The 25,253-nt window shown below is 42.1% G+C and overlaps 1 protein-coding gene across 1 annotated transcript; it reads left to right on the top strand.

The window, feature by feature from the left end:
• The first annotated feature begins 232 nt into the window (after positions 1–232).
• Positions 233–23,330, top strand: kdm2aa (lysine (K)-specific demethylase 2Aa). The gene is made up of 24 exons (XM_052083757.1): positions 233–438; positions 2,167–2,305; positions 3,158–3,236; positions 3,320–3,366; positions 4,200–4,378; positions 5,983–6,089; positions 6,166–6,259; positions 6,514–6,667; positions 6,733–6,848; positions 6,923–7,049; positions 7,145–7,359; positions 9,070–9,147; positions 9,664–9,788; positions 9,941–10,064; positions 10,879–11,007; positions 12,100–12,183; positions 14,201–14,306; positions 15,577–16,107; positions 17,052–17,214; positions 18,794–19,039; positions 19,134–19,297; positions 20,960–21,106; positions 21,195–21,413; positions 22,890–23,330. Exons 1-24 carry the CDS (start codon positions 433–435, stop codon positions 23,069–23,071), a joined length of 3,561 nt encoding a protein of 1,186 aa, XP_051939717.1. The 5' UTR covers positions 233–432; the 3' UTR covers positions 23,072–23,330.
• The last annotated feature ends 1,923 nt before the right edge of the window (positions 23,331–25,253 follow it).

The following is a 25,253-nucleotide window of genomic DNA, read 5'->3' as shown; positions in this document are numbered from 1 at the left end:
CCTAAATAAACCTTTATTTGAAAAAAAGACGATGACTGTTTCAGGAGAAATGTCTCCATTCCGCATGTTGTAATCTTGGAACCGCTTTGTAACTGATATTTGCTGGAAACGTAAATGACTTATTTGTTTAGTTCTGTGATCTGTGATTTGTAATTTGACTTGTTCAATAAATATTGTAAAATGTAAAAGAAGAAGAAGAAGAAAGAAGAGCGGAAGTGGGAGAGGGAGAAGGAGGACGAAGAAGACGATGACAACGAAGAAGAAGAAGAAGAAGACGAAGGAAGAAGACGACAACAAAGTCGAGGATAGCAGCGACGACGGAGAAGAAGAAGAAATAGAAGAAGCGGGCGACACAGAAGAAGTCGGCGATGACGACGAAGTAGACAACAACAACAGTAATACAGTAGTTAAAAGGATCGAACGCGTGAGAACATGGGGGTAAGAATATCCAAATATTCCGTTTTATTATGGTATGCAATACATTGGAGAATAATTTGAACTATTGACAAATTAGGGTTTTGCAATTTCGAGGCTGATGTGCCATTTCATTAGTTGATCGTGTGACTGGATAACGATCGCAGCGTGCCGAGATATTTCGGTCGTAACTGTAATGGCTTCAATTTTGGCTCTCGATTTTTATGAATGAATTAGTGTCCCGGTGTGCTGGAACCTATTTCAGATAACTTTGGGCGATATGCAGGTACATCAGACTGGTCGCCAGCCAGTCACATGGCACATGTAGATAAACAACCATTCACACACATTACATTCAATTGGGTCATCATCACCAATTCATCACCTCTCCAATTCAGGGGAAGGACGGACAGTGAAAATTGTTAACTGGTTGGTTAAATAAATGAATGAATGAATATATATTTTTTTAAAAAGGGGGCCTGTCCAGGCTAAATATCATTTCCCCACAAAAACAATGACAAACCTCTACGTATATTCACAAAAGGTCATGAAAAAATGGGGACGGAAATACAGCGAACATGCTTATTGTACTCTGATTCAGTCTTTTATTTTGCTTGCAAAGTATTTTGTAAATGACGACTGCTAGCGACTAAACTGCGAATGTTTACGTCGGCATGCCGTGCAAACTCTGCTCGCATTTTCATGCTTGAATCACTTGTGTGTTACTTGTTCAAATGATTCAACGGGTTTCTTTTATTGCCTTGTTTTTGTACGACATACCACACACAACAGCTTCCTCCTCGACGTTGCTCTGTAAATACCACTGTGGGGGAAGACTTCTCTTGTCAAAATAGCTTTATCTTTGGAAGTGATGGCTGCCTGTCAGCTGCGCGTTTGGCTGTACATTTGGTCAATTTGTTCCTATTCTTTTCTAGCCTGTGGCTTCTTCTTTTATTTATTGGCGAATTCTGTTTATTTCAACTTGCGAACCAATGTTAGAAGCGGCACTCCGATTGGCTAGAGTCACGCAAATGTCCACCACGTCTGATGGAGTCAATGTGCTCACAACTGGTCACTTAGTATCACAATTCTCAATCATTTAACCACTTTATTGACCAAAGTGGTCAAATTCTGTTGATTAAATGGTGAAAAGGGGCATTGAAAAGTAAATTGATATGACACATTTTAATTTAACTGAGCATTTTTGTCTCATCTATGCATCTGCACACGTTTTTACTACGACTGTACGACTTAAAGTGGAAACTGATAGCGATAATTTATGAAAACTTGTTCTGAAAACAGGAATTGTTCAGAACATCTTCATAGACCTGGCAATTTTTTTCCAGGTGTATGTCTCAGCCTGATGCTCTCCAGTTTAAAATTCAGTCAGTTATCCTAAAAAAGAATTTTGTACAGATCTTTGAATTGTCATAAATGCAAAAAAACATTGGTGTCAAAGTTTGTTTTGCAAAATCCAGTCAGTTATCCTAAAAAAGAATTTTGTACAGATCTTTGAACTGTCATAAATGCAAAAAACATTGGTGTCAAAGTTTGTTTTGCAAACATTTCTCCCCCTCCCTCGCTGAATGAGTTCATTTTTGCACAATTCCATTCTATAGTTGCAGATTGTCTAAATGCAATTTTGGAGGGTTTGTCATGTCTTTTGTATTAACTAACACACATACTGTATGTATTTATATACACTGTATATATATATTTTTTTCCCCAACTATGATTTATGTTTCTCATCAGCGAACTGGTACACGGCGGCGTTATCAAGAGGATGTTATCTCGGATGAAGAGATTGATGGAAGGAGAACGTTTAATCTGGAGGAAAAAGTCCACTGCCAGAGGTTCAACTCTGATCGGATCGTTCGCATGCAAGGAAAAGGTAGAGAAGTACAGTTTAGAGATTACACCTGTTAGAATTTAAACATTCTACCATATTTTCCCCACTAAAAGGCGCACTGGATTATGAGGCGCACCTTCAATGAATGGCCTATTTTGTAATTTTTTTCATAGATTGGACGCACCGCACTATAAGACGCAATCTACAATGCATCCACTAGATGAAGCTACGATCAAGGAAATACCAACAGAACTGTAGCAATGCCACTCGAGTGAAGCGCGCCTCAGCAGTCCATTGTCCGCTACTCTCTGCTGTGTGCGCTTGAGCACGAGCACGTACGCACGTGGTTCAACCAATCAGCACCGACGCAACTACATCACAGATCAAAGAAGCTTTGAACAAACGACAACAGCTAAGCTTAGTTGTTGAGTGGACAGGGCACACATAGACGAACAACCATCCACGCTCACACTCACACCTAGGGACAATTTAGAGTGTTCAATCAGCCTGCCATGCATATTTTTGGAATGTGAGAGGAAACCGGAGCACCCGGAGAAAACCCACGCAGGCCCGGGGAGAACATGCAAACTCCACACAGGGAGGCCGGAGCTGGAATCGAACCCGGTACCTCTGCACTGTGAAGCCGACGTGCTTAACCACTGGACTACCGGGCCGCCCACTTTTTATTTTATCTTTTGATCTGCCTCAATAATGTGACGGATTTAAAAAGAAAATGGCGTTTTTCTCAGTCATTTTTAGATGAGATTAAAATATAGATTAATTAGACTAATTAATTACAGACCCTAACTAATTGCCCAATTGTTTAATCGCTTGACAGCACTATGTAAAATATATAGCATATAACATTTGGATTTGAAATGTCTTGTCTTTCAGATTTAACATATGAGCTCATCCAAAGAAGTGGCTTGAGAGACCCAATCATCTTTGAGAAAATTGATGGACTAGGACTCAAGTATGTCCCCCCCCGTCCCCCCCACCCTCAGAAATTGTTGTATAAAGTGAGCATAGTAACATATTTTTTTTCTTGTTTCATAGGATGCCTGATCCAAGCTTCAGTGTTAGTGATGTCAAGATGTTTGTTGGTAAGCCATAAACTTAATTCTCGTATTGCAAATGTAGTTCTGTATTAATATCAGGTGTGCCCAGATTTTACTCTGCCGGGCTGAAATGAAAACACCGAACAATTGCACGGGTTTCAAACTTAAGGCCCGGGTCCAGATCCAGTCATTTTATGTGGCCCGCAAAAGCAAATCATGGGTGTCAACTTCCATGATCCTTCTTAAAATCTGTACCAACATGTCAAATTGCCACGTGGAATAAACATTGTAATTTTGCAATAATTTTGTTCCCCTGTTTACACTCACTTGAACAATAAGTGAGCAAACAGCACGCAATAGTTGACTTGACTGTTTTCAAAACTAGTAATCCATTCATCCGTTCATCTTCCTAACCGCTTGATCCTCACTAGGGTCGCGGGGGGTGCTGGAGCCTATCCCAGCTGTCTCCGGGCAGTAGGCGGGGGACACCCTGAATCGGTTGCCAGCCAATCGCAGGGCACACAGAGACGAACAACCAGTCGCACTCACACTCACACCTAGGGACAATTTAGAGTGTTCAATCAGCCTGCCATGCATATTTTTGGAATGTGGGAGGAAACCGGAGCACCCGGAGAAAACCCACGCAGGCCCGGGGAGAACATGCAAACTCCACACAGGGAGGCCGGAGCTGGAATCGAACCCGGTACCTCTGCACTGTGAAGCCGACTATGGAGCACAATGAGACCAGCTGTGAAAATGAACTGACACGACAATTCTTTTGAGTAAAATAGTTTTCAATCAGTACTAATTAAACAATTTTTTAAAAAACTTGATTTCCAGGTCAATATACAGTCATTGATTTTTCACTCTCTATTCAGGTAGCAGACGTATGATTGATGTCATGGATGTAAGCACTCAGAAGGGGATAGAGATGTCCATGGCCCAGTGGACTCGGTATTATGAGAGTTCTCCATCTCAGCGAGAGAAGCTCTACAATGTCATCAGCCTGGAGTTTAGCCACACAAAGATGGAAAATCTGGTCAAGAGACCTTCCACAGTATGTACATTAATGAATAAAATATATGAACTAAAAAAACAAAATGTACATTTAATTTCATTTCTCCATGTTTTCAATAATCTCATTATCAACTTCAGACCTTGCTAAGGTGCTTGACACTTGACCTGAATACATTTCTTCACTTTATTCTTATAGCTTGGAAATCTCGTGATTGAGCTCTTTCATCTCAGATTCCGAACACGTGTTCAATCTTATGGATTATCTCCTTTAGCTCCTTGATGATGTGACCCCAGGTTTGTTCTTGGGAAGATAGTGTTCCTTGAGGGGATTTTTCCCTCTGCAGAAGTTGATGTCAAAGGAAACTACGTCCATCTGCTATTTGATCTCAATAGAAAGAGAGAAAAGGTTTCTTCAGTCCATGCACTAAGTACTACTAATGATCTTACGAATACTGCTGCTAAAAACTACGGGTATTATTGTACTAAGTATTAGTACGACCTCTAAGTACTGATGTTACTATGCAGTACTTCACCTACTACTAGTAAGTACTACTACTGCCACTAAGCACAACTACTATTATTACTAGTAGTACTACGACTACTACATTTTCCTGATACTACTAAGCTAAATAGTACTAGAAAGTTCTATGACTTGTTAGTTGTAAGTACTACAATTACTACTAAGTACTATTATTTCTACTACCAAGTACTACGTATTAGTATTAATTATTCTTATTCTTTGGCTTTTGTTTGAATGGCATTGCCACCGCCGAGGCATTTTCAACGCTTATCGTGTGAAAGCCCAGGAGCCGCATTGAACCAGCCAAAGAACCGCTGTAATAAGATAAGATAAGATATCCTTTATTCGTCCCACACTGGGGAAATTTACAGCCTCCAGCAGCAAGAATGTATGTAGAAAGAAGAAAGGAGAAAGAGAAAAAAAAACAACAAACATCTTTCAGTTAAATACAATATGAACACAAATGGATAAATCGCAGTACTATTTACAATTTTCCTTCACATCATTTAATTATTATTATTATTATGATTGTTATTTTTTATTCATCAGCCTGACAGCAGTCGGTAGGAACGAGCGTCGGTATCTCTCCTTCTTGCAGCGCGGGTGTAATCACTAGCTGCTCGCTACTGTTAACAGCTGTTAACTTCCAGCAGCGTTTCCAACTCATCGGTAAAGAAAGTAGCTATTGGCCGTCCTAAATGTGGGTTTTCCCCGGGTACTCCGGTTTCCTCCCACATTCCCAAAACAAATGTGTGGCAGGCTGATTGAACACTCTACATTGTCCCGAGGTGTTGAGTATGAGCACGAATGGTTGTTCATCAACGTGTGCCCTGCGATTGGCTGGCAACCGATTCAGGGTGTCCCCCGCCTAGTGCCCGGAGACAGCTGGGATAGGCTCCAGCACCCCCACGACCCGAGTGAGGATAAAGGGGTTCAGAAGATGAATATATGTTCAGAACTTTGTTACAGCTGCAGCTGTTGTGAAAGTGTGATATAAACCAGGATGTATTATATTGTTTTGTATTTCATTTCCTTTATTAGAATTTATTGAATTTATATAATTTATTGTTTCATGGAAGTAAACTTGTAACACAATGCGTTTTCCCCCCCCCCCTATTTTGTAGCTTGATCTTATAGACTGGGTTGACAACATGTGGCCCCGTCACCTGAAAGAAAGACAGAGGGACTCGACCAACTCAATCAGTGATATGCAGTATCCCAAAGTACAAAAGTAATGGCTCCCTTGTTTATCTATTCATGACGTGAATGTTTCCTTTCTGAAAAATGTATGTGGTATTCTTTCACAGGTACTGTCTGATGAGTGTGGAGGGATGCTATACAGACTTTCACATTGACTTTGGAGGAACATCCGTGTGGTACCATGTTCTAAGAGGGAGCAAGGTGCGTCAGTCATGACAATACAATAAATTTGTCGGCCTCTGCTTTGACAGTTATAAGATAAGATAAGATAAGAAAAACCTTTATTAGTCTCACAATGGTGATATAGTCCCGAAGATATTGACAGAGCATAGAACACTCTTCTTCTTCTTACCAGTAAAATTCTCCCTTCAGCAATCAACCAATTAGTTCATTGAAAGGCCCATTATTGCATCCCATGAACCTTGAAGTCATGTATCTGTACATGATGTTGTCAGGTATTCTGGTTGATCCCTCCCACCGCTCAGAACTTGGAGTTATATGAACACTGGGTGCTGTCGGGAAAACAATCGGATGTTTTTCTTGGGGATCGCGCTTCTGACTGCCAGAGGATTGAACTTCGACAAGGATGCACCTTTATCATACCATCAGGTAAACATAACCACAGATATGAATGAATCTTATGTTTGCACAAATTGATATCGACTTTTTGATAGGTTGGATTCATGCAGTCTACACCCCTGTGGATTCTATTGTCTTTGGTGGAAACTTCCTTCACAGCTTTAACATTCCAATGCAACTTAACATTTGCAATATAGAGGACCGCACGCGGGTAAGAGTGCCGTGAAAAACTGACCTGGAGAAATATGTTCGGCATTGTGTAATGAACTTCTGCTACTTTCACAGGTCCCAGTGAAGTTCCGTCACCCATTTTTTTACGAGATGTGCTGGTATGTGTTGGAGCGCTATATTTTCAGTCTGACCAAGACTTCTTACCTTACACCAGAGTTCCAGAAGTTGTCTCTGGACATTGGTATGAACACAAAACATTTGCTTTATGGTAGATATCCAGAAACACATAACTTTTTTTTTTCCTCTTCTCTAATTTAAATATACTGTCTGGCACAGGTCCAGCATTTGAGAATATGGCGGAAGAAGATAAGAGTGTCAGTGAAGATGATGTTTTAGAACAGCTGTTGGACAAACCAGCAAATGTTAATTTGACTCCGTTGGAGCTAGAAGGGCTTTGGAACTTGGTGGGCAAACTTGAGTCACTCCCATCCAACAAGAAGTGTGTCCCACCCGGCATACACAATTCCCCTGCACTCATTACACACATTAAGGTAACAGTGTGAGAGATAAATGATCTGAAATTATTACAGCTGTGACTATTTCTAGTGTGTAATCCATACAGACACTTTTTTTTAACCCCGGAGAACCCACAGGGTCAAATTTGGCCCCTATAAATTCTGCTACTCAAATGCTACCCTTAAATCCCAAAGGGTCAAATATGGCCCTAATCGTAAATTAAGATAACCTTTATTAGTCTCGCAATGGAGAAATTCCAGATTCACAGCAGCAAAGTTATGAAAGGAAGAAGCAGAACAAACAAAAAAATAGGAGCTGCTGGAAAGGCAGACACTCTCGCGGCGCCATTTTGAAGTCAAAAATAACAAAAATAACACAAGACAACACATAGGACAGAGACAGTCGTGCAATCTTCACCACTTTTCCGCATACACTTTGTTGTCTGAAGCAGTTATAGATGAAAGAGGAGAGGATCAAAGTGTCCTTTCACCAGTGGATCAGAGACATCATGCTGAAAATGTGCACACGTCTGCTACAAGCAAAGTTTTGAAAGCAAACACGAAGCTGTAGCGTCCATTGACGAAAAGAGATTAGTTCACTTCTCCTGTCCCACATAATCCGCTTCAAACTCCAAGCCGCGACTCCCAGCTCCAACTCCGCATCGGCACTCCGCGCCAACGCTCCATTAAGATTAAAGCATTAGATATTTGAAAAAACATTTTGGTGTTCAGTGAACATATATCAGTCATTTAATGTATAATTCATCATTTTCCAAAGAAAAAAATGGGTTCTTGGGTTCTCCAGGGTTAATTTGACCTCCTTTATAAAATATTGCTTTAACCCACAGTAACTTAAAAGCTACAATCTGTTCTATGACACTTCCCATTGAAATGAATTAAATCTGAAATAATTTGTCCCGGAGTGAAAATTATCGCATCATAAATCCTGACTAACCAACCCGCGGCTCCTTTGAATGGCTCAAAAAACAAAAAACTAAATTAAGGTTTCGGAGTGGCCAAGTCAAAGTCCAGATTTAAATCCAATTCAGAGGCTCTGGTGTCACCTTAAATGGGCAGTTCTTGCTGGAAAACCCTCCAATATGACAGAGTCAAAACAATTCCGCAAAGAAGAGTGGGACAAAATTCCTCCAGAGTGATGTGAAACACTCATCGCCAATTATTGTAAATGCTTGATTTCAGTTATTGCTGCCAAGCGTGGCTCAACCCGTTATTATGTTCAGGTGGCATTTACTTTTACACAAATTGTCAAAAATGTTAGGATTTATTTTTTTTTGTGCCTTAATAAATTGATATTAAAATTAGTTTGAAGATTTGAAACGTTTGTGTGTGTGATTGACATGCAACAACAGAAATCAGGACGGGGGGGGGGGGGGGGCAAATACTTTGTCACGGTACTGTACCTCTGCCACTCTGTAAAGTACAGGTCCCGCCTCCTGGAGCACAACATCCCGGACCGTAATGTTTGAGAGGCTAGGTTGGACGGTATGGGTGTCATTCAACTGGAGTATGCTCTGTGTTGGACAGAACACGATGAAATTATTTAGCTTTAATCCCATTGCAGATGTAATTTTTTCCTTTATAAGGAATTGACTTCACGACAATCAGGCTCCATATTTTCCCCAGCTTGTTAGCTTGGAATTTGGAGGCACAAGTTGACCGCACGATAGCATCTGCTCAAAATGATTTGAATGTTTCTTGTTCTTAACAATATTTACTGTCTTGCAGGCACTCCTAAAGGAACATGCTAATGATGATCCCAAAAAATCCTACACCGGAAAACCAATTGTGAAGTGGTCAAAGAGGGTAGGTATCACCCACAGTTTTTTAAACGAATGCTCATAGTGTCGTTTGCAATTGTTGAGTGATTCGCCAAGTAACCACCCACCGAAATACCACCGGTTTGGTCTTATATGTTAACTTTCCCGAACAGCCGTTGTATTTTCAGACTGGTCTGGGCATCACGGCATGGTATAATGATTTTTGCCAGTGGTTACATATACAGTATAGTTCACGAAGAAACTTTCAGTCAGCCATGCATGCCATTTAGTTTTTGATAACAAAAGAGTGGTTGCTACTCGGTCCCTAATATTAATTTCATTTAATTACAATAAGGGACCTCTCAGCAGTGTCCAGGCATTAATGTGCATTTACTCACTGGTAGCATACCAAAATGTCAATTTGTGCTCTCTGTCACTGTTAGTTGCTCCATGGCAACATTTCATTACTGATTTCTGAATTTAACATATCAGCCAAATAAAACAAATCGTGAAATTAGTTTTTTTTTTTTACTAATCACTGAATTTTTCTGTCTTTCTTCAGTCCTTGAACCATCAGCCTCTTCAACCACCACCACCCCTTAATCCTAAATTTGTTGCCGCTCCTGTCATGCCGCGACCACAGAAGCCTGCGTCTTCCATGTCTGTGTTGAGAAGGCGCAGGGTCAGGTAATAGATTAATGCGAACACTGTTGCACGCCTTTTGATTTGCAGGGAATCAACCATTGTGGTAAAAAAGCACATTTAAGGAAATGTATTTTCCAAAGACAATCAGTAATTGAGTTTGTTTCAGCATTCAATGTGATTCTGTCTTTGTGCAGATGTAAGCGCTGCGAGGCATGTATGAGAACTGAATGTGGAGAATGTAATTTCTGCCGAGACATGAAGAAGTTTGGAGGACCTGGAAAGCTAAAGCAAACCTGTGTGCTGCGCCAGTGTCTCTCAGTAAGTTTTTTTTTGGGGGGGGGCGTCATCACAAAATTAGATTTGGGATTTTATTGAAGAAGTCCATAAATTAAAGCTTATCTTTTTCAGAAAAATTATTATTATCATGAAATAACCCATGTTTGTATCCCCTGAGCTCAACCCCCAGGAGGGCAAGGAAAAACTAAAAAATGCAAAACCATGAGAAGGTGTTTATATTTCAAACAAAAATAGGTCAAAGTTTCAATATCTCAGTTTTTTTAATCCAATCACCAAGAATTTCAAATTTGGATTTTTGTTTTTTTTTTTAAATAATTTTCTATAAAGTTAAAAAGCAATGCTACCATGCTTGGGAACTCTGCATTTTTTGTTGTTGTATGTATTTAAAACAAAGATAAGTGAAAGTTTCAACATCTCTGTTAGAACATTTTGGAAAACTTTATTGACTGTCGAAAATTTGAGGGGGAGCTATTTGTTTGTTCACGTTTTCAAATATGCTGATGAACCTGAGGGCTCCCTAATACTTTTTGTTTCAATTTTAAAAGAAAGAGCTATTGTAAGATAAAAAGAAAAAAAAACCTTCAACATGTTGCAAATCCTAAAAGTTGCTTTGTAAATATGTACTTAAAGAAGTGTTGGAGTAAAAAAAAATGGTGATCCCAATAGTTTCCCCTTTCCTGCACAAATTGGTGCCGAATAACAGATATCGGCCTCCTTCGCTACAAATCAGAAATGGTCTGTCTCTGTTCAAAGCCATAGTTTTGAAAAATAGAACATGGTCGAACATGGTGTGTTTCATTTTAGTGATGTGGATATTTTTTTCCCCCTTTTCCAGCCAGGACTTCCACTGTCTGCTGTTTGTGAAATATGCAAGGAACCTAACCAAGATGAAACTGGAGATCACTTCTTTACTCTGATGGAATGTTCAAATTGTGCACAGATTGTCCACCCTTCTTGCCTCACGGTACAATATATACATATTATTTATAAAAAAAAGACCTAAGACGTACAAGTACGTCCATGGTAGGCAGGGCCTAATTTAAAAAAAAACGTACAAGTACGTCTTGTGGAATGAAAGAGTTAAATGTTGCAAACATGGGCCAAAACTTGTCTTTCAAGAAAAAAATCATAGCTCATCTTATGTTTTTATACATCTTAAAGGCATATGGCTGCAATGGAATTTTTTTGTACATCTCAAGTTGCGACACCTGCCTCTATGTTTTCGTAGCCATCGACAGGAGGTTGTTTTTCTTTAATCATCATTTCAAGTGCTTTCTCTGGCGTCACACCCATTGGAGCCTTGCTCCTTTGTCAGATAACTTCTCATGTCGAAACTTGCATCGATTGTTCTCGGTCAAGCATAACCCCCTTGACCTTCATTTTTTTCCCCCATTAAGCCCATTTGTGACTTCATCAACGGGTGTGGGTTTGGTGTAGGTGTCAAAATTGGATGCCATGAAATACAAAACTGATGAGAACTATTGTGTGAAAGAATGTTCCGCCCAGCGGACAGACAACTTACATCACATCGTATTATTTGTCACTCCACCACCAAGTGGTGACAGGAAATTAAAGCTGTTTTGCACTAATCTTCTCCTCATGTAGGAATTATTGGATCCATTCCATATTCAGATAAGATATATCAGAGATAAGGATGATCTTTGATTACCAAACAAGTTTATATTAAATTGGTTAAAATGTTCTGCATGTTCTCCCCGGGCTTGCGTGGGTTTTCTCCGGGTGCTCCGGTTTCCTCCCACATTCCAAAAATATGCATGGCAGGCTGATTGAACACTCTGAATTGTCCCTAGGTGTGAGTGTGAGTGCGAATGGTTGTTCGTCTCTGTGTGCCCTGCGATTGGCTGGCAACCGATTCAGGGTGTCCCCCGCCTACTTCCCGGAGACAGCTGGGATAGGCTCCAGCACCCCCGCGACCCTAGTGAGGATCAAGCGGTTTGGAAGATGAATGAATGAATGGTTAAAATTCTCAGGAAAATAAAGCGAATGACATTTCACTGACTAGTCAGGTCTAACAACTTCCTTTCTTTCACTGCAGATTCGGGGTGAGGGAATTATCAACAAAGACCTTCCAAGCTGCTGGGAATGTCCGAAATGCGTTCAAGGGATCACTGACTCGGAGGTACACCACTGACAAACACATGATTGAGTGTGTAATATGAAGCGAAGGATGCAAGTTATAAAGCATATGTAGTTCACCTTTATTTTCTACATTATTTATGCGAGTCTATTGTTGATTCTTTATTTAATTGGAGACACTACAATTCTAAATGTTCATTACAAGTGGCTTCTAAAGAGTACATTCTTTTATAAGTGGTTGTCTGGCGCAGAACTGCCAATGCCCACAGTGAAACATATTGGAGGCAATATGCTATAATCATATTGGCGGCCCGGTAGTCCAGTGGTTAGCACGTCAGCTTCACAGTGCAGAGGTACCGGGTTCGATTCCAGCTCCGGCCTCCCTGTGTGGAGTTTGCATGTTCTCCCCGGGCCTGCGTGGGTTTTCCCCGGGTGCTCCGGTTTCCTCCCACATTCCAAAAATATGCATGGCAGGCTGATTGAACACTCTAAATTGTCCCTAGGTGTGAGTGTGAGCGTGGATGGTTGTTCGTCTATGTGTGCCCTGCGATTGGCTGGCAACCGATTCAGAGTGTCCCCCGCCTACTGCCCGGAGACGGCTGGGATGGGCTCCAGCATCCCCCCCGACCCTAGTGAGGATCAAGCGGTACGGAAGATGAATGAATGAATGAATGTTTAAGTTGGTGTGATGAGGATTTAAGTAACAAGAAAATGCTTAAGATTAAGATATCTTTTGTTTGACCCGCAATGGGGAAATTTACAGATATTTACTTACAATATCTCTCTTATTTATTTCATATGAGAATTTGAAATGTTTCTATGAATTTTAGCAAGCATCATTGAAGCATGATTGATTTTGCTTTTGTGGGCCACATAAAATGATGTGGGGGTCCAGATCTAGCCTCCTGGGCCTTGAGTTTGACATACGGGGCTGTACATGGATGCCATCCGGCTCTCAGGTCTTCATCAAACCCACCACCACTCTTGCTCCTTTCTCCCTTACTGACTGCTTTACTGAACTAAGGAATTGGTTCTCATCCAAATTTATATGACTCAAAAGTGATAAAACCAAAATCCTACGTATCAAGACCATACTAGCCATAACTGACAGTTCTTCCATCATACTTGATAATTCCTGTTTCCCCTTCTCCTCAGGATAAGAGTTTGGGTGTCATCCTTAGCAACGCTCTCTTTTTAAGATCACAAAAAAAAAATCACATTAAAAGAAATTACGGGCGGCCCGGTAGTCCAGTGGTTAGCACGTCGGCTTCACAGTGCAGAGGTACTGGGTTCGATTCCAGCTCCGGCCTCCCTGTGTGGAGTTTGCATGTTCTCCCCGGGCCTGCGTGGGTTTTCTCCGGGTGCTCCGGTTTCCTCCCACATTCCAAAAACATGCGTGGCAGGCTGATTGAACACTCTAAATTGTCCCTAGGTGTGAGTGTGAGCGTGGATGGTTGTTCGTCTATGTGTGCCCTGCGATTGGCTGGCAACCGATTCAGGGTGTCCCCCGCCTACTGCCCGGAGACGGCTGGGATGGGCTCCAGCACCCCCCGCGACCCTAGTGAGGATCAAGCGGTACGGAAGATGCTATAATCATCCCTTCGGCTAAAATTGTGGCCTGAGTCAATTTGAATTATTATGAACAGATCCATTTACACGTAATGTGGTTTAAAAACGTTTTTTTGTTTGTTTGTTTTTTTATTTAAGCATATGCTCAACGTGTGTTCATGATGAATTTTTGGCTTGACAAAAACCAAGTATCCATCTCAAAAATACATTTAAAAATAAATACCGGTACTTAAATGTTGCAATACAAGTATTCTTTTAAGGATGTCAAATATGAAACCAGGTTGTTATTAAATGTCCGTTCAATTTTATTTTGGTCCTAAAATCAAAGGTGGCACATTTCTGAAAGTAGTCATCTTGGCATACTTTATTAATATCACAAAAGCAGAACATTTCGAAACATATTTGGTGGTACATCTCTTTTGCCATCTGTAATGTGCTTCACCTCTTTTAAGTCATATCATTCATTTTTCCTTCTTTTCATGCATTCCCAGCAGCGGAAATGTTCCTCTCTGCTGGATGCCCGCATGGCTAAGATATTCCGACAGCAGAGACACTGTCGTGATGGAAATGACTCCAGTGATGATGACGAGGATGAAGGTTTGTGCTCTTCTCATCTACCACCACCAAGTGAAGCCTGGATGCTTCGGTAGATGTATCACCTTAGGTTCATTCATTCATTCATTCATTCATCTTCCGAGCCTTAGGTTGTCAACCGCATATAGGCAAGACAAGAAATTAACCCTTTCAGGGACAGCGGTTCCTACAGTGGACAGCTTATCATCTTATCAGGTTACAGGGTGTGTTGTTCAGAAGCCTATTTCTTTGTTGTTAGTGTTTTTAGCACTAGCATGCATCTTACAAGCGACAAAAATATATTTTATGACATATGAAAGTACCAAGAATAAAATGTAAATAAAGTGTTACCTAAATTAGGTTACGAAATTGTCAGGTGATGCCACTTAAATAATTGACACCAAATCATTGACTGTAATGTCATGTACATTTTTTTTCTTTTGGGGAATTAATTGAATACACATGTCCTTGGGGTTTCAATTATTATTATTATTATTATTATTGGGCGGCCCGGTAGTCAAGTGGTTAGCACGTCGGCTTCACAGTGCAGAGGTACCGGGTTCGATTCCAGCTCCGGCCTCCCTCTGTGGAGTTTGCATGTTCTCCCCGGGCCTGCGTGGGTTTTCTCCGGGTGCTCCGGTTTCCTCCCACATTCCAAAAATATGCGTGGCAGGCTGATTGAACACTAAATTGTCCCTCGGTGTGAGTGCGAATGGTTGTTCGTTTCTGTGTGCCCTGCGATTGGCTGGCAACCGATTCAGGGTATCCCTCGCCTACTGCCCAAAGACAGCTGGGATAGGCTCCAGCACCCCCCGCGACCCTAGTGAGGATCAAGCAGCTCGGAAGATGAATGAATGAATGAATGAATGAAAATGGAGAGTTAATTTTCAATCACCCTGTTTTGGGGTTAAATTAAAAGAGCGCTGATATCCAGGAAATGAAAACTCTGCCTTGACTGTTTTCACTCTTACTTGTTTTAAATGGTATCATTTGTCTTAAAACTCTAAATTTTCTCGGGACCAATAATATTGGAACTGGACAATTTCCCAAGGCGCACTGATACCTAGTCGCGGATGATAAATGTTTTATTTATTGTTATTATTATTGTATGTTTTATTAAAATATACAATTGCTAATGGTCTAATTGCATTCTATAATTCATGTGAAATACAAGTATTTATCACCTGATTTGCATATGTTTTGCAAAATTCAGATTGGAGATGTTATATTGTTTTCACCTTTCCAAATTCAAAAGAAAACCAAGAAACCATTTTGTCCTATTTGTTATCTGCAGCCACACACAGAAAAAAGTCACGGATGCAGCCAGGAGGATGCCACTCTTCCCGGAGAGGAATGCGTACCAACAGGAGAGGATTGTTCAAAGGCGGATCAACCCACAGAGGAAGCAGGGAAGGCCCTGTGACTCCTGGTACTTCCATCTTCAAGTTCAAGGCTGGTAGGAGGAGAGGGATGAGATTAAGGGGTGGTTCAAGGATGCAGCAAAGAGGTGCGTCTACTGAGGAATCTGATGATGGTGATGAAGAGGAAGATGATGACAGCGGACATGGAGACCAGGATCAGCATCCTCATCAGTGTAGGAGGAGGTCCAGGACTGATGAGGAGGAAGATGAGGACAGTGAAAAACATGAGTTTGACCCAGATGATGAGGGCATGGACCTAGAAGAAGAAGAAGAGCAAGAAGGACCCTGGGATTCGGACCCAGAACCTCCAGTGCTCCTGATGTCTGATCTCAATGATGACATACTATGTGGCTCCTACCTGACTGTGACTCTACAACGCCCGACCATTACTGATAAAAAATCTGGTAGGTACAAAAGCCGCAGTACAAAAAGTATGTTCCTCCTAACAAATGTAGCAAGTACTTTCTTACATGAACTACTAAAGGGGTAACATACACAATGTATTGCCAAGTAAAATTGGAGGAGCAGCTGTGGACGCGTCACGGGCACGCTGTCCTGAGGCTGTTATCATCAGTTTTTTCTTTCTTTTTTTTTATTTTCACTTCAAGGCTACGACCGGAAACAAGCATGATAAACGACTTTGATTTTGACACTGTGTACTTTTCCCATTGCTATGGGCTTAAGTGAAATCCTTGCAAGGTTGCACGAGTAAGTTGATGATATATCTAAAAGCAGAGAGTGATAAATTATATGCAATTATTCTTACAATAATGGAACACTTGATTTACTGTAGTTCAGGATCTAATTTAAAAAAGGGCAACTCATATTATGTCACTATCCTGTGAAAACTACTGTACATGTCCATTTTTCTTTTTTTTTCTTTTTTTTTTACATTAATGGCATGTCTGCCATTAGCTTCAAAGTCTAACAAGTTATGTACCAACCTACATGAGCAACATGGAAACATGTTCTATGATGTCATCAGAATCATATTTATTGGCCAAGTATGCAAGAAACGCACACATAATTTACTTCCCAGTTACAACCCATTCATAGGAACAGAAACAAGACACCAATAACCAACATGGGGGAGACAGAACGAGAAGCCTGGCGGGTCGCGGTTAAGCTCTCCGGTATGTGAGATATGAAAGGTAAACCGTTGGAAAGAGGAGGGTAAAAAAAAAACAATTGACTCCAACCATTCTCCTTAAATAGGAGGATGGTTTGAGCCAGAGGGAGGGGGGGGGGGACTCCGCACATATAGCATACATTTAAAAACACAGGACAACAATTCTTATAAATAAAATATTATGATTATTAAATAAAATATCTTTATTTTTCTTCACAGGTTGTATCGTTCCAAAAATGGAAGCTGCAATGGGTTTGAGGTCACCTCCACTAAATGCATGTGGTCAACCAAGCATCACCCGGAAGACCACTTTAAACAAAGCCTTAAGGTTCAAGAGCAATGACAACACACGGGAAGGGCAAATTCTACAAGGACCAGGAAGGTTGGTGTTTTGCGAATAAACATTCACCAAGGTGCCAAAATCTTGCACTCCAACATATACAAAACTTCAACTTATTTGGTTTGTGGAGAGAATGTTGCATTTAGCTCTTGAGGTGCTCAACAAGCATTGTAAAATAATTTTTTTTTTAATGAATCGGAAAATCGGTTTTGATTTAGAAAATTCAAATATATTGAATCTAATCGTTCCACTTTAAAATATATCAAGATATATCAGTCTTATTTGATAGATATTTGTTTGATGGAAATGTCATGTTTACAGTAGTCAACTAACAAGCCGTCATCTTTGATTAAAAAAAAAAATTCTTGTATATATTTTTGTTTTGCTGGTTAAAGGTTTTTTTTTTTAATATTGTGCTCTTAGATAATGTTGGTGATTAGTTTGAATGCATTTAGTTATTGATTTTATGTCATATTATTTTTCAGTTTCGTATTGTTTGACATGGTCAGTCAAGAATATTCATTCATTCATTCATTCATCTTCCGAGGCCGCTTGATCCTCACTAGGGTCGCGGGGGGTGTTGGAGCCTATCACAGCCGTCTCCGGGCAGTAGGCGGGGGACACCCTGAATCGGTTGCCAGCCAATCGCAGGGCACACAGAAACGAACAACCATTCACACTCACACCTAGGGACAATTTGGAGTGTCCAATCAGCCTGCCACGCATGTTTTTGGAATGTGGGAGGAAACCGGAGCACCCGGAGAAAACCCACGCAGGCCCGGGGAGAACATGCAAACTCCACACAGGGAGGCCGGAGCTGGAATCGAACCCGGTACCTCTGCACTGTGAAGCCAACGTGCTAACCACTGGGCTACCGGGCCGCCGCCAGTCAAGAATATTTATTGTTAAATTAAGGATTTAATGTTTTTTTTTTTTTTTTTTTTTTGGGCGGCCCGGTAGTCCAGTGGTTAGCACGTCGGCTTCACAGTGCAGAGGTTCCGGGTTCGATTCCAGCTGCGGCCTCCCTGTGTGGAGTTTGCATGTTCTCCCCGGGCCTGCGTGGGTTTTCTCCGGGTGCTCCGGTTTCCTCCCACATTCCAAAAACATGCGTGGCAGGCTGATTGAACACTCTAAATTGTCCCTAGGTGTGAGTGTGAGCGTGGATGGTTGTTCGTCTCTGTGTGCCCTGCGATTGGCTGGCAACCGATTCAGGGTGTCCCCCGCCTACTGCCCGAAGACAGCTGGGATAGGCTCCAGCACCCCCCGCAACCCTAGTGGGGATGAAGCGGCTCGGAAGATGAATGAATGAATGAATGAATGTTATTTTTAAATTTCAGATGCAATTTAAATCTTTTCTGTTCCAGTTACTAAAGCTATTCTTTGTTGTAAGTCCATATTGGTCCATATTTCTTTCTTTTTTTATTCTCTCATACGTTAATAAGGATACAGTGTTTTACAAAGGTGTACTTAATAACAATTTTACAGACAAATGATGCTATTTATAGTCGTGCGGGGGGAGGGGGTGGATGTTTTCCTCTTCCTTGGTGGGGCATGACAGAAAATAATTGAGAACCACTGGTATAAGTGTATGTGATCAAACTGGCCAAATGTTATCTTGCAGGCCGAGTCATCGTGGCAACTGTGTCATCCGGAGCACTATTGATCAGTCTGTGTCCTCAGACGAAGGGGAACCATCCACCTCTTCCGTCTCTCCTGCAATGTCGCCTCCTTCCCTGCTGTCCCTGTCATCTTTTCAGGATGTGGATGAGAGTGGAGGAGAAAAGGAAGTATGGGTGTCTGTTTTCAGATACCTTAACAGAGCTGAGTTGCTCAAGTGCATGACTGTCTGCAAGGCCTGGTATAAGTGGTATGTCATAATCAATGTGTTACTCTGAAGTTTAATCCGAGTTGAAGAACCTGAAATGCCAAGTTCTAAAAGGGCATGTTCATTTGGTTTGCAGGAGCTTTGATAAGCATCTATGGAGCCACCTGGATATGAGTCGATTCAAGCCCCTGAGTAACCAGGCCTTGGCAGGGATCATAAAACATCAGCCCACTTCTTTGGACCTCTCATGGACGCCCCTGGCCAAAAGACAGCTCAACTGTCTTCTAACCAGGCTACCAGGTAAAGATACTGTATGTCGTATATTTTGTATTTCCTTTGGTTGTCTCTGTGTGATATTCAAATTGCTTTGAAGAACTGAAATCCTCGTGTTTGATAAATAAGGAAAGAACACAGTAACCAGGAAGGGGGGAAATATTTTTTTCAAAGCACTGTATTTAAGAGTCATCACTTGATATTCATTCATTCATCTTCCGAGCCGCTTGATCCTCACTAGAGTCGCGGGGGTGCTGGAGCCAATCCCAGCTGTCTCCGGGCAGTAGGCGGGGGACACCCTGAATCGGTTGCCAGCCAATCGCAGGGCACACAGAGACGAACAACCATTCGCACTCACACTCACACCTAGGGACAATTTAGAGTGTTCAATCAGCCTGCCATGCATGTTTTTGGAATGTGGGAGGAAACCGGAGCACCCGGAGAAAACCCACGCAGGCCCGGGGAGAACATGCAAACTCCACACAGGGAGGCCGGAGCTGGAATCGAACCCGGTACCTCTGCACTGTGAAGCCGACGTGGTAACCACTGGACTACCGGGCCGCCTTCACTTGATATTAATATCTGAAAATAACAAAAATAATATTCAAAAGTAATGTGTGAGAATAATGTCTAACGTAAGGGTAATTTTCAAAAGTAATGGATAAAAATGACAGTTAACATAAATATTCAAAGTAGTAGTTAAGGATTTTACTTGGAATAATACAACATTTTGCCTTGTATTGACATTTGCTGTCAACTGAAAATGTCATCTACGTTCCAACCCTCATCTACGGTCACGAGCTATGGGTCGTGACCGAAAGAACGAGATCCCGGATACAAGCGGCCGAAATGAGTTTTCTCCGCAGGGTGTCCGGGCTCTCCCTTAGAGATAAGGTGAGAAGCTCGGTCATCCGGGAGGGGCTCAGAGTCGAGCCCCTTCTCTTCCATATCGAAAGGAGCCAGATGAGGTGGCTTGGGCATCTGATTCGGATGCCTCCTGAGCGCCTCCCCGGTGAGAAGCTCGGTCATCCGGGAGGGGCTCCGAGTCGAGCCGCTTCTCTTCCACATCGAGAGGAGCCAGATGAGGTGGCTTGGGCATCTGATTCGGATGCCTCCTGAGCGCCTCCCCGGTGAGGTGTTCCGGGCATGTCCCACCGGGAGGAGACCCCGAGGAAGACCCAGGACACGCTGGAGAGACTATGTCACCCAGCTTGCCTGGGAACGACTCGGGATCCCCCGGGGAGAGCTGGAAGAAGTAGCTAGGGAGAGGGAAATCTGGGCTTCCCTGCTAAATCTGTTGCCCCCGCGACCCGGCCCCGGATAAGCGGTAGATGATGGATGGATGAAAATGTCATCACAAGGCCTAAGGGATCAGCATGCGAACATCACAACCACCTGTTTTCTGGTTTTGATCAAATGACATTCATGCTGTGCCCATGTCAAGCAGATACAAACGTGATGATCCTATCGCACTAAACGGTGAACTCACCTGTACTTTTCTTGTCGCAAGGGACTTTTGAACAAACCAAAACTATTGGCGAACATTTGTGACATTGAATGAACCTTGACCAACTCTGACATGAACGTGCATTTTGCTACCTGTCGCAATTGCTCGCCCCTCAGGGGCTTTAACGTTGATTCACAGATTATTCTGCCCACTCGTTTTTCAGATTTACTTTCTTTCTTTAGGTCTTCGAGAGTTGAGGGTTGCTGGCCTGTCCTGGACATGCCTGTCAGCTTTGGTCACCCCGACTCTTCCCTCTCTTCGACTACTGGATCTGCGTTGGTGTGAAGGCATTAAAGATACCCAATTTAAAGAGCTCCTCACCCATCATGGTCAGATTCAGCAGAAATAAACGGGCCCACAGATTTCATTCATTTCTTTGCACTGACTTGAAGATATTTTTTCCCCCCACCATCATAGGCTCTGAGTCATCTTACTGCAGACTAAAGAACATAGTGACACTGCACCTGTCTGGTCTGGATATCAACGAGTCCACTTTGAGACTTATTCAGCATCATATGCCACACTTGGAGAACCTGGATGTGGCTCACTGCAAGAACATTACAGATTCTTCAATAGCTTTGCTTGCAGCGGTGGGCACACGCACTCGCAACAACCTCAGTGAACTCATTCTATCAGGTATTTTATTTATATCTTGGAATGGTCCAAAAGGACTGCACTTAACTCTTAAGACAACTGGCATTGCTTTCATATTGATTCACACTGTTATCACACGTAATTAGCTTGGCGTGTAGCTTTGATTATCTCAAAAAACTGGAATAGACCCTCTTTGCAAAATAACTGAAGCTCAGTCAAATTCAGGTCAAGTCCAATTGGATGAAGAGCGTTTGTGGATATCAATTTTTGAGTCTCGCCACAGATCCTGAATGAGATTTAGGTCTAGGGTTGAACTGTACAATTTTGTCACTTAAATATGCCTTAAGATAAAACATGATTAGTATCTCTGGCTACACAGTATATATCAGGCTATTGTCCTGTTGGAATGAGAACCTATGCCCCAATCTGAAGTCGGTTAGTTAGCAGGTCAAGTAATAAGTGTGTGGAGAGAAAATAATAGCTATGCGGTACATGTCCAAAAAATGGAAATGACTAAGTATGTTACCGCATGTGTCATCAAACCAATGTTTGAGAAGAGAAGAGTAAGCACCCTGGTTATTGGGGCCACTTATAAGAGTGACTCATTGTAATGCAAAACGGGTATGCAACAGTTACAATGCATAATATTGCTAATCCCAATATGTTTTGGTAAATCACGACACAAATATAAAAACAACGCACAGTGCAATGACATTCAATCGCATCATCGCAAATCAATCAATCGCAAAAAGGTAGATGAGAAGGATTGAAAAATACAGTAAATATATAATCTCATCAACAGTATTTGGACAAGTAGTGCAAAACATAATATTGACAGTGATATATATAGACGTGTTGGTTATTCATAATACACTCAGTATGTATACGGTATGCAGTATGCATAGTATGTTGGGATACAACATAATTGATCGCTTGCAGTTTGAACTGTGCTTCGTTGGCATGTCTCTTCTTAGATACCATATTTGGGATGCTGTTTTGTACAATGCATGTACCTCTATATACACCTAAAGACGTGCCTCTTGTGTCCAGTTTCATGCCCACCCTTCTCTCCTTCCCCCTTTAACATCCGCATGCTCAGTCACATCCGCCTTTCCTCATATAAGCAGAGTGTCGGCATAACATCAGTCAAGCAGAGCGCTTATCAAAGTCACAACAACGTTAGGAAAAGTTCAAAACCAACAACTCTGAGTTTTTAATCTTTATTCAAAACAAATTGAAGTGCAAAATAAGGTTCAACTGTTATCTATTGGGTATGACACTGAGGTTGGAAAGTAGGGCTGAAAAATGTAACATATCAGCCTATATTGATACATACTGATTTTTTTTTTTACCCAGTCAAAATTAAAATATAAAAAAAAAAATAACAATACAGTAAACTAAGACATGAAACCATCTAATTGAAAAAGGCCTTTTATATTTAACCCTGGAGAACCCAAGAACATTTTTCTTGGTTTGTGACCAAACAATTGAGTGATTTGTGTCTGTGTGCCAAAACAGGTTGTCATCAGTTGAGTGATGGCTGCATGTCCTACCTGAAGCGCATCTCCTCTTTGACTTTTCTGGACCTAAGAGGCTGCAAGAAGATCAGCATACAAGCCTGCAACGCCTTCATCTCTGACCTGTCACACATCGCTGTGTTCTGTATGATCGAGGATAAGGTTATCCAATATCTAAACTGAGTGGTTATTCACTTTTGGACTGAAACCCGATGTCACAAAATTGCTGCTTGGGCAGTGTACTAATGTCTTTCACATCATGTCTATGACATCTTTTATCCTGTTTGTGTGTGTTACATTAGAGAAATCTAATCTTGCCCTGGCAAAAAACGTTTCTTCAAGAAAACATGCTGAAATAATGATGATCTCGTCTCAAGTTCTTTCCATATTTATTTGGGTCTTATTCTGTCGACTGTATGAGAACAGGTCGATTTCTAGTTTATTTGTACACTCTGCCATCTGGCGGAAGAGCATGGTATTACTCTGCCTGTCATTGTCACTGCCATGCAGAGAGGAATAACGGTGCCTTCTTTGCCTTAAGGAGCAGAGCAAGAAATAATTCATAGATGAATTGGTGCACTTCAGATGACTTTGTTCAATAATGGAACCTGCTGTAGATCCCACAGTTGGGAAGTTACTACCGGGTTGAGTGAACGCTGGCGCACCCGCAATTATCGTTTTTTAGCGTTTTTTAATAGCAATAATTCGTTTTTTTTTTTTTTTTTTGCGGTTTACTGTCGTTTCTGCGGTTTGCTCTCGTCATGGTGGAGTCCCTGCACTCTGTCGCGGTTCGTTGTGGTTTTGGACCGTCGGTCGTCGCACGGTTGTCTTCAGTCGCACTGTTGCGGCGTCCTGCCTGCTCGGCTATCGGATGGGGCCCCATGCAAGTTATGAAAGGAAGAAGTAGAACAAAAAAATATAGAAGCTGCTGGAAAGGCAGCCACTGTTGCGGTGCCATTTGAAGTCAAAATAACACAACACAACACAACACAACACATTGGACACAGACGGTCGTGCAATCTTCACCACTTTTCTGCATACACTTTGCTGTCTGAAACAGTTATAGATGAAAGAGGAGAGGATCAAAGTGTCCTTTCACCAGTGGGTCAGAGACATCATGCTGAAAATGTGCACACGTCTGCTACAAGCTAAGTTTTGAAAGCAAACACAAAGCTGCAGCGTCCAGTGACGAAAAGAGATTAGTTCACTTCTCCTGTCCCACGTAATCCACTTCAAACTCCAAGCCGCGACTCCCAGTTCCAAATCCTCATCGGGGCTCCGATCCATCCAGAGCCTTGAGGAACTCCGGACGGATCTCATCCACCCTTGGGGCCTTGCCACAGAGGAGCTTTTTAACCACATCGGTGACTTCAACCACAGAGATAGGAGAGCCCACCTCAGGGTCCTCAGACTCTGCTTCCTCCAAGGAAGGTGTGTTGGTGGAGTTGAGGATGTCTTCGAAGTACTCTGCCCACCGGTTCACAATGTCTCAAGTCGAAGTCAGCAGCATCCCATCCCCACTGTACAGTGTTAGTGGTGCACTGCTTCCCCCTCCTGAGACGTCGGATGGTGGACCAGAATTTCCATGGCCTCACCAAACCCTTCCCACGCTCGGGTTTTTGCCTCGGCGACCAACAAAGCTGCTTGGCCAGTCGATACCCGATAGCTGCCTCTGGGGTCCCACTGGCCATAAAGGCCTGATAAGACTCCTTCTTCAGCTTGCCGGCATCCCTTACTGCTGGTGTCCAGCGAGTACGGGGGTTGGTGCAGTTGAAAATTGCTTGCCTGTAGCTAAAACTATATTCTCAAGAGTAAATATTAATTCAAACAATTAATTTCCATCGACGTTTTAAGGAAACCTTTGTATTTGGGCCAACGTTTCAGCGAGCTTCTGCGCATGCGCCCCAAATCGTGCAGCGGCTTTGACTGGAAGCCCGATCCTAGCTTTGTACTTTATTACGACTTTACTTCAGTTTTAATAAAATTTTAAGCAGCAAAATTGCCAGAACAACAACCGTTGCCGCCACGCGTAAGCCGATGATGGAACACTGCCCCAGTTGTGCAATTTTCGTACACTTGTACCGGCACTTTGGAACATTACATGCACTCATAGTACAAGGACCGTGAGAACTTAAGTTGTGTGGGCGTTGGGATGGGCCCGAAGTCAATGAGTGGTTGGGAGATAATGCTGCATTGACGGAAGGTGGGGAATCGGTAAATTCCAGCGGATTGTCCCAGTTCCGACCTAAAAGCCTTCGGGGCGAATGTCAACAACAACGATGTCTGATTCCGATAAATTGTTTGTTGTTGTGGTTCATCACAACACATTCTGACCGCCAGGAAACCTTTTTTCATAATTTCCCCA

This window comes from Hippocampus zosterae, chromosome 13 (genome assembly GCF_025434085.1).
Source record: "Hippocampus zosterae strain Florida chromosome 13, ASM2543408v3, whole genome shotgun sequence".
Lineage (NCBI taxonomy): Eukaryota > Metazoa > Chordata > Actinopteri > Syngnathiformes > Syngnathidae > Hippocampus > Hippocampus zosterae.
The sequence above is the reverse complement of the archived record's forward strand: the minus strand, read 5'-3'. Positions and strand labels throughout refer to the sequence as shown.

Coding starts and splice junctions, on each gene's coding strand:
- kdm2aa (XM_052083757.1), top strand. Junction 6,090..6,165: donor CAGTATCCCAAAGTACAAAA/GTAATGGCTCCC, acceptor ATTCTTTCACAG/GTACTGTCTGATGAGTGTGG. Junction 10,065..10,878: donor TGCTGCGCCAGTGTCTCTCA/GTAAGTTTTTTT, acceptor CCCCTTTTCCAG/CCAGGACTTCCACTGTCTGC.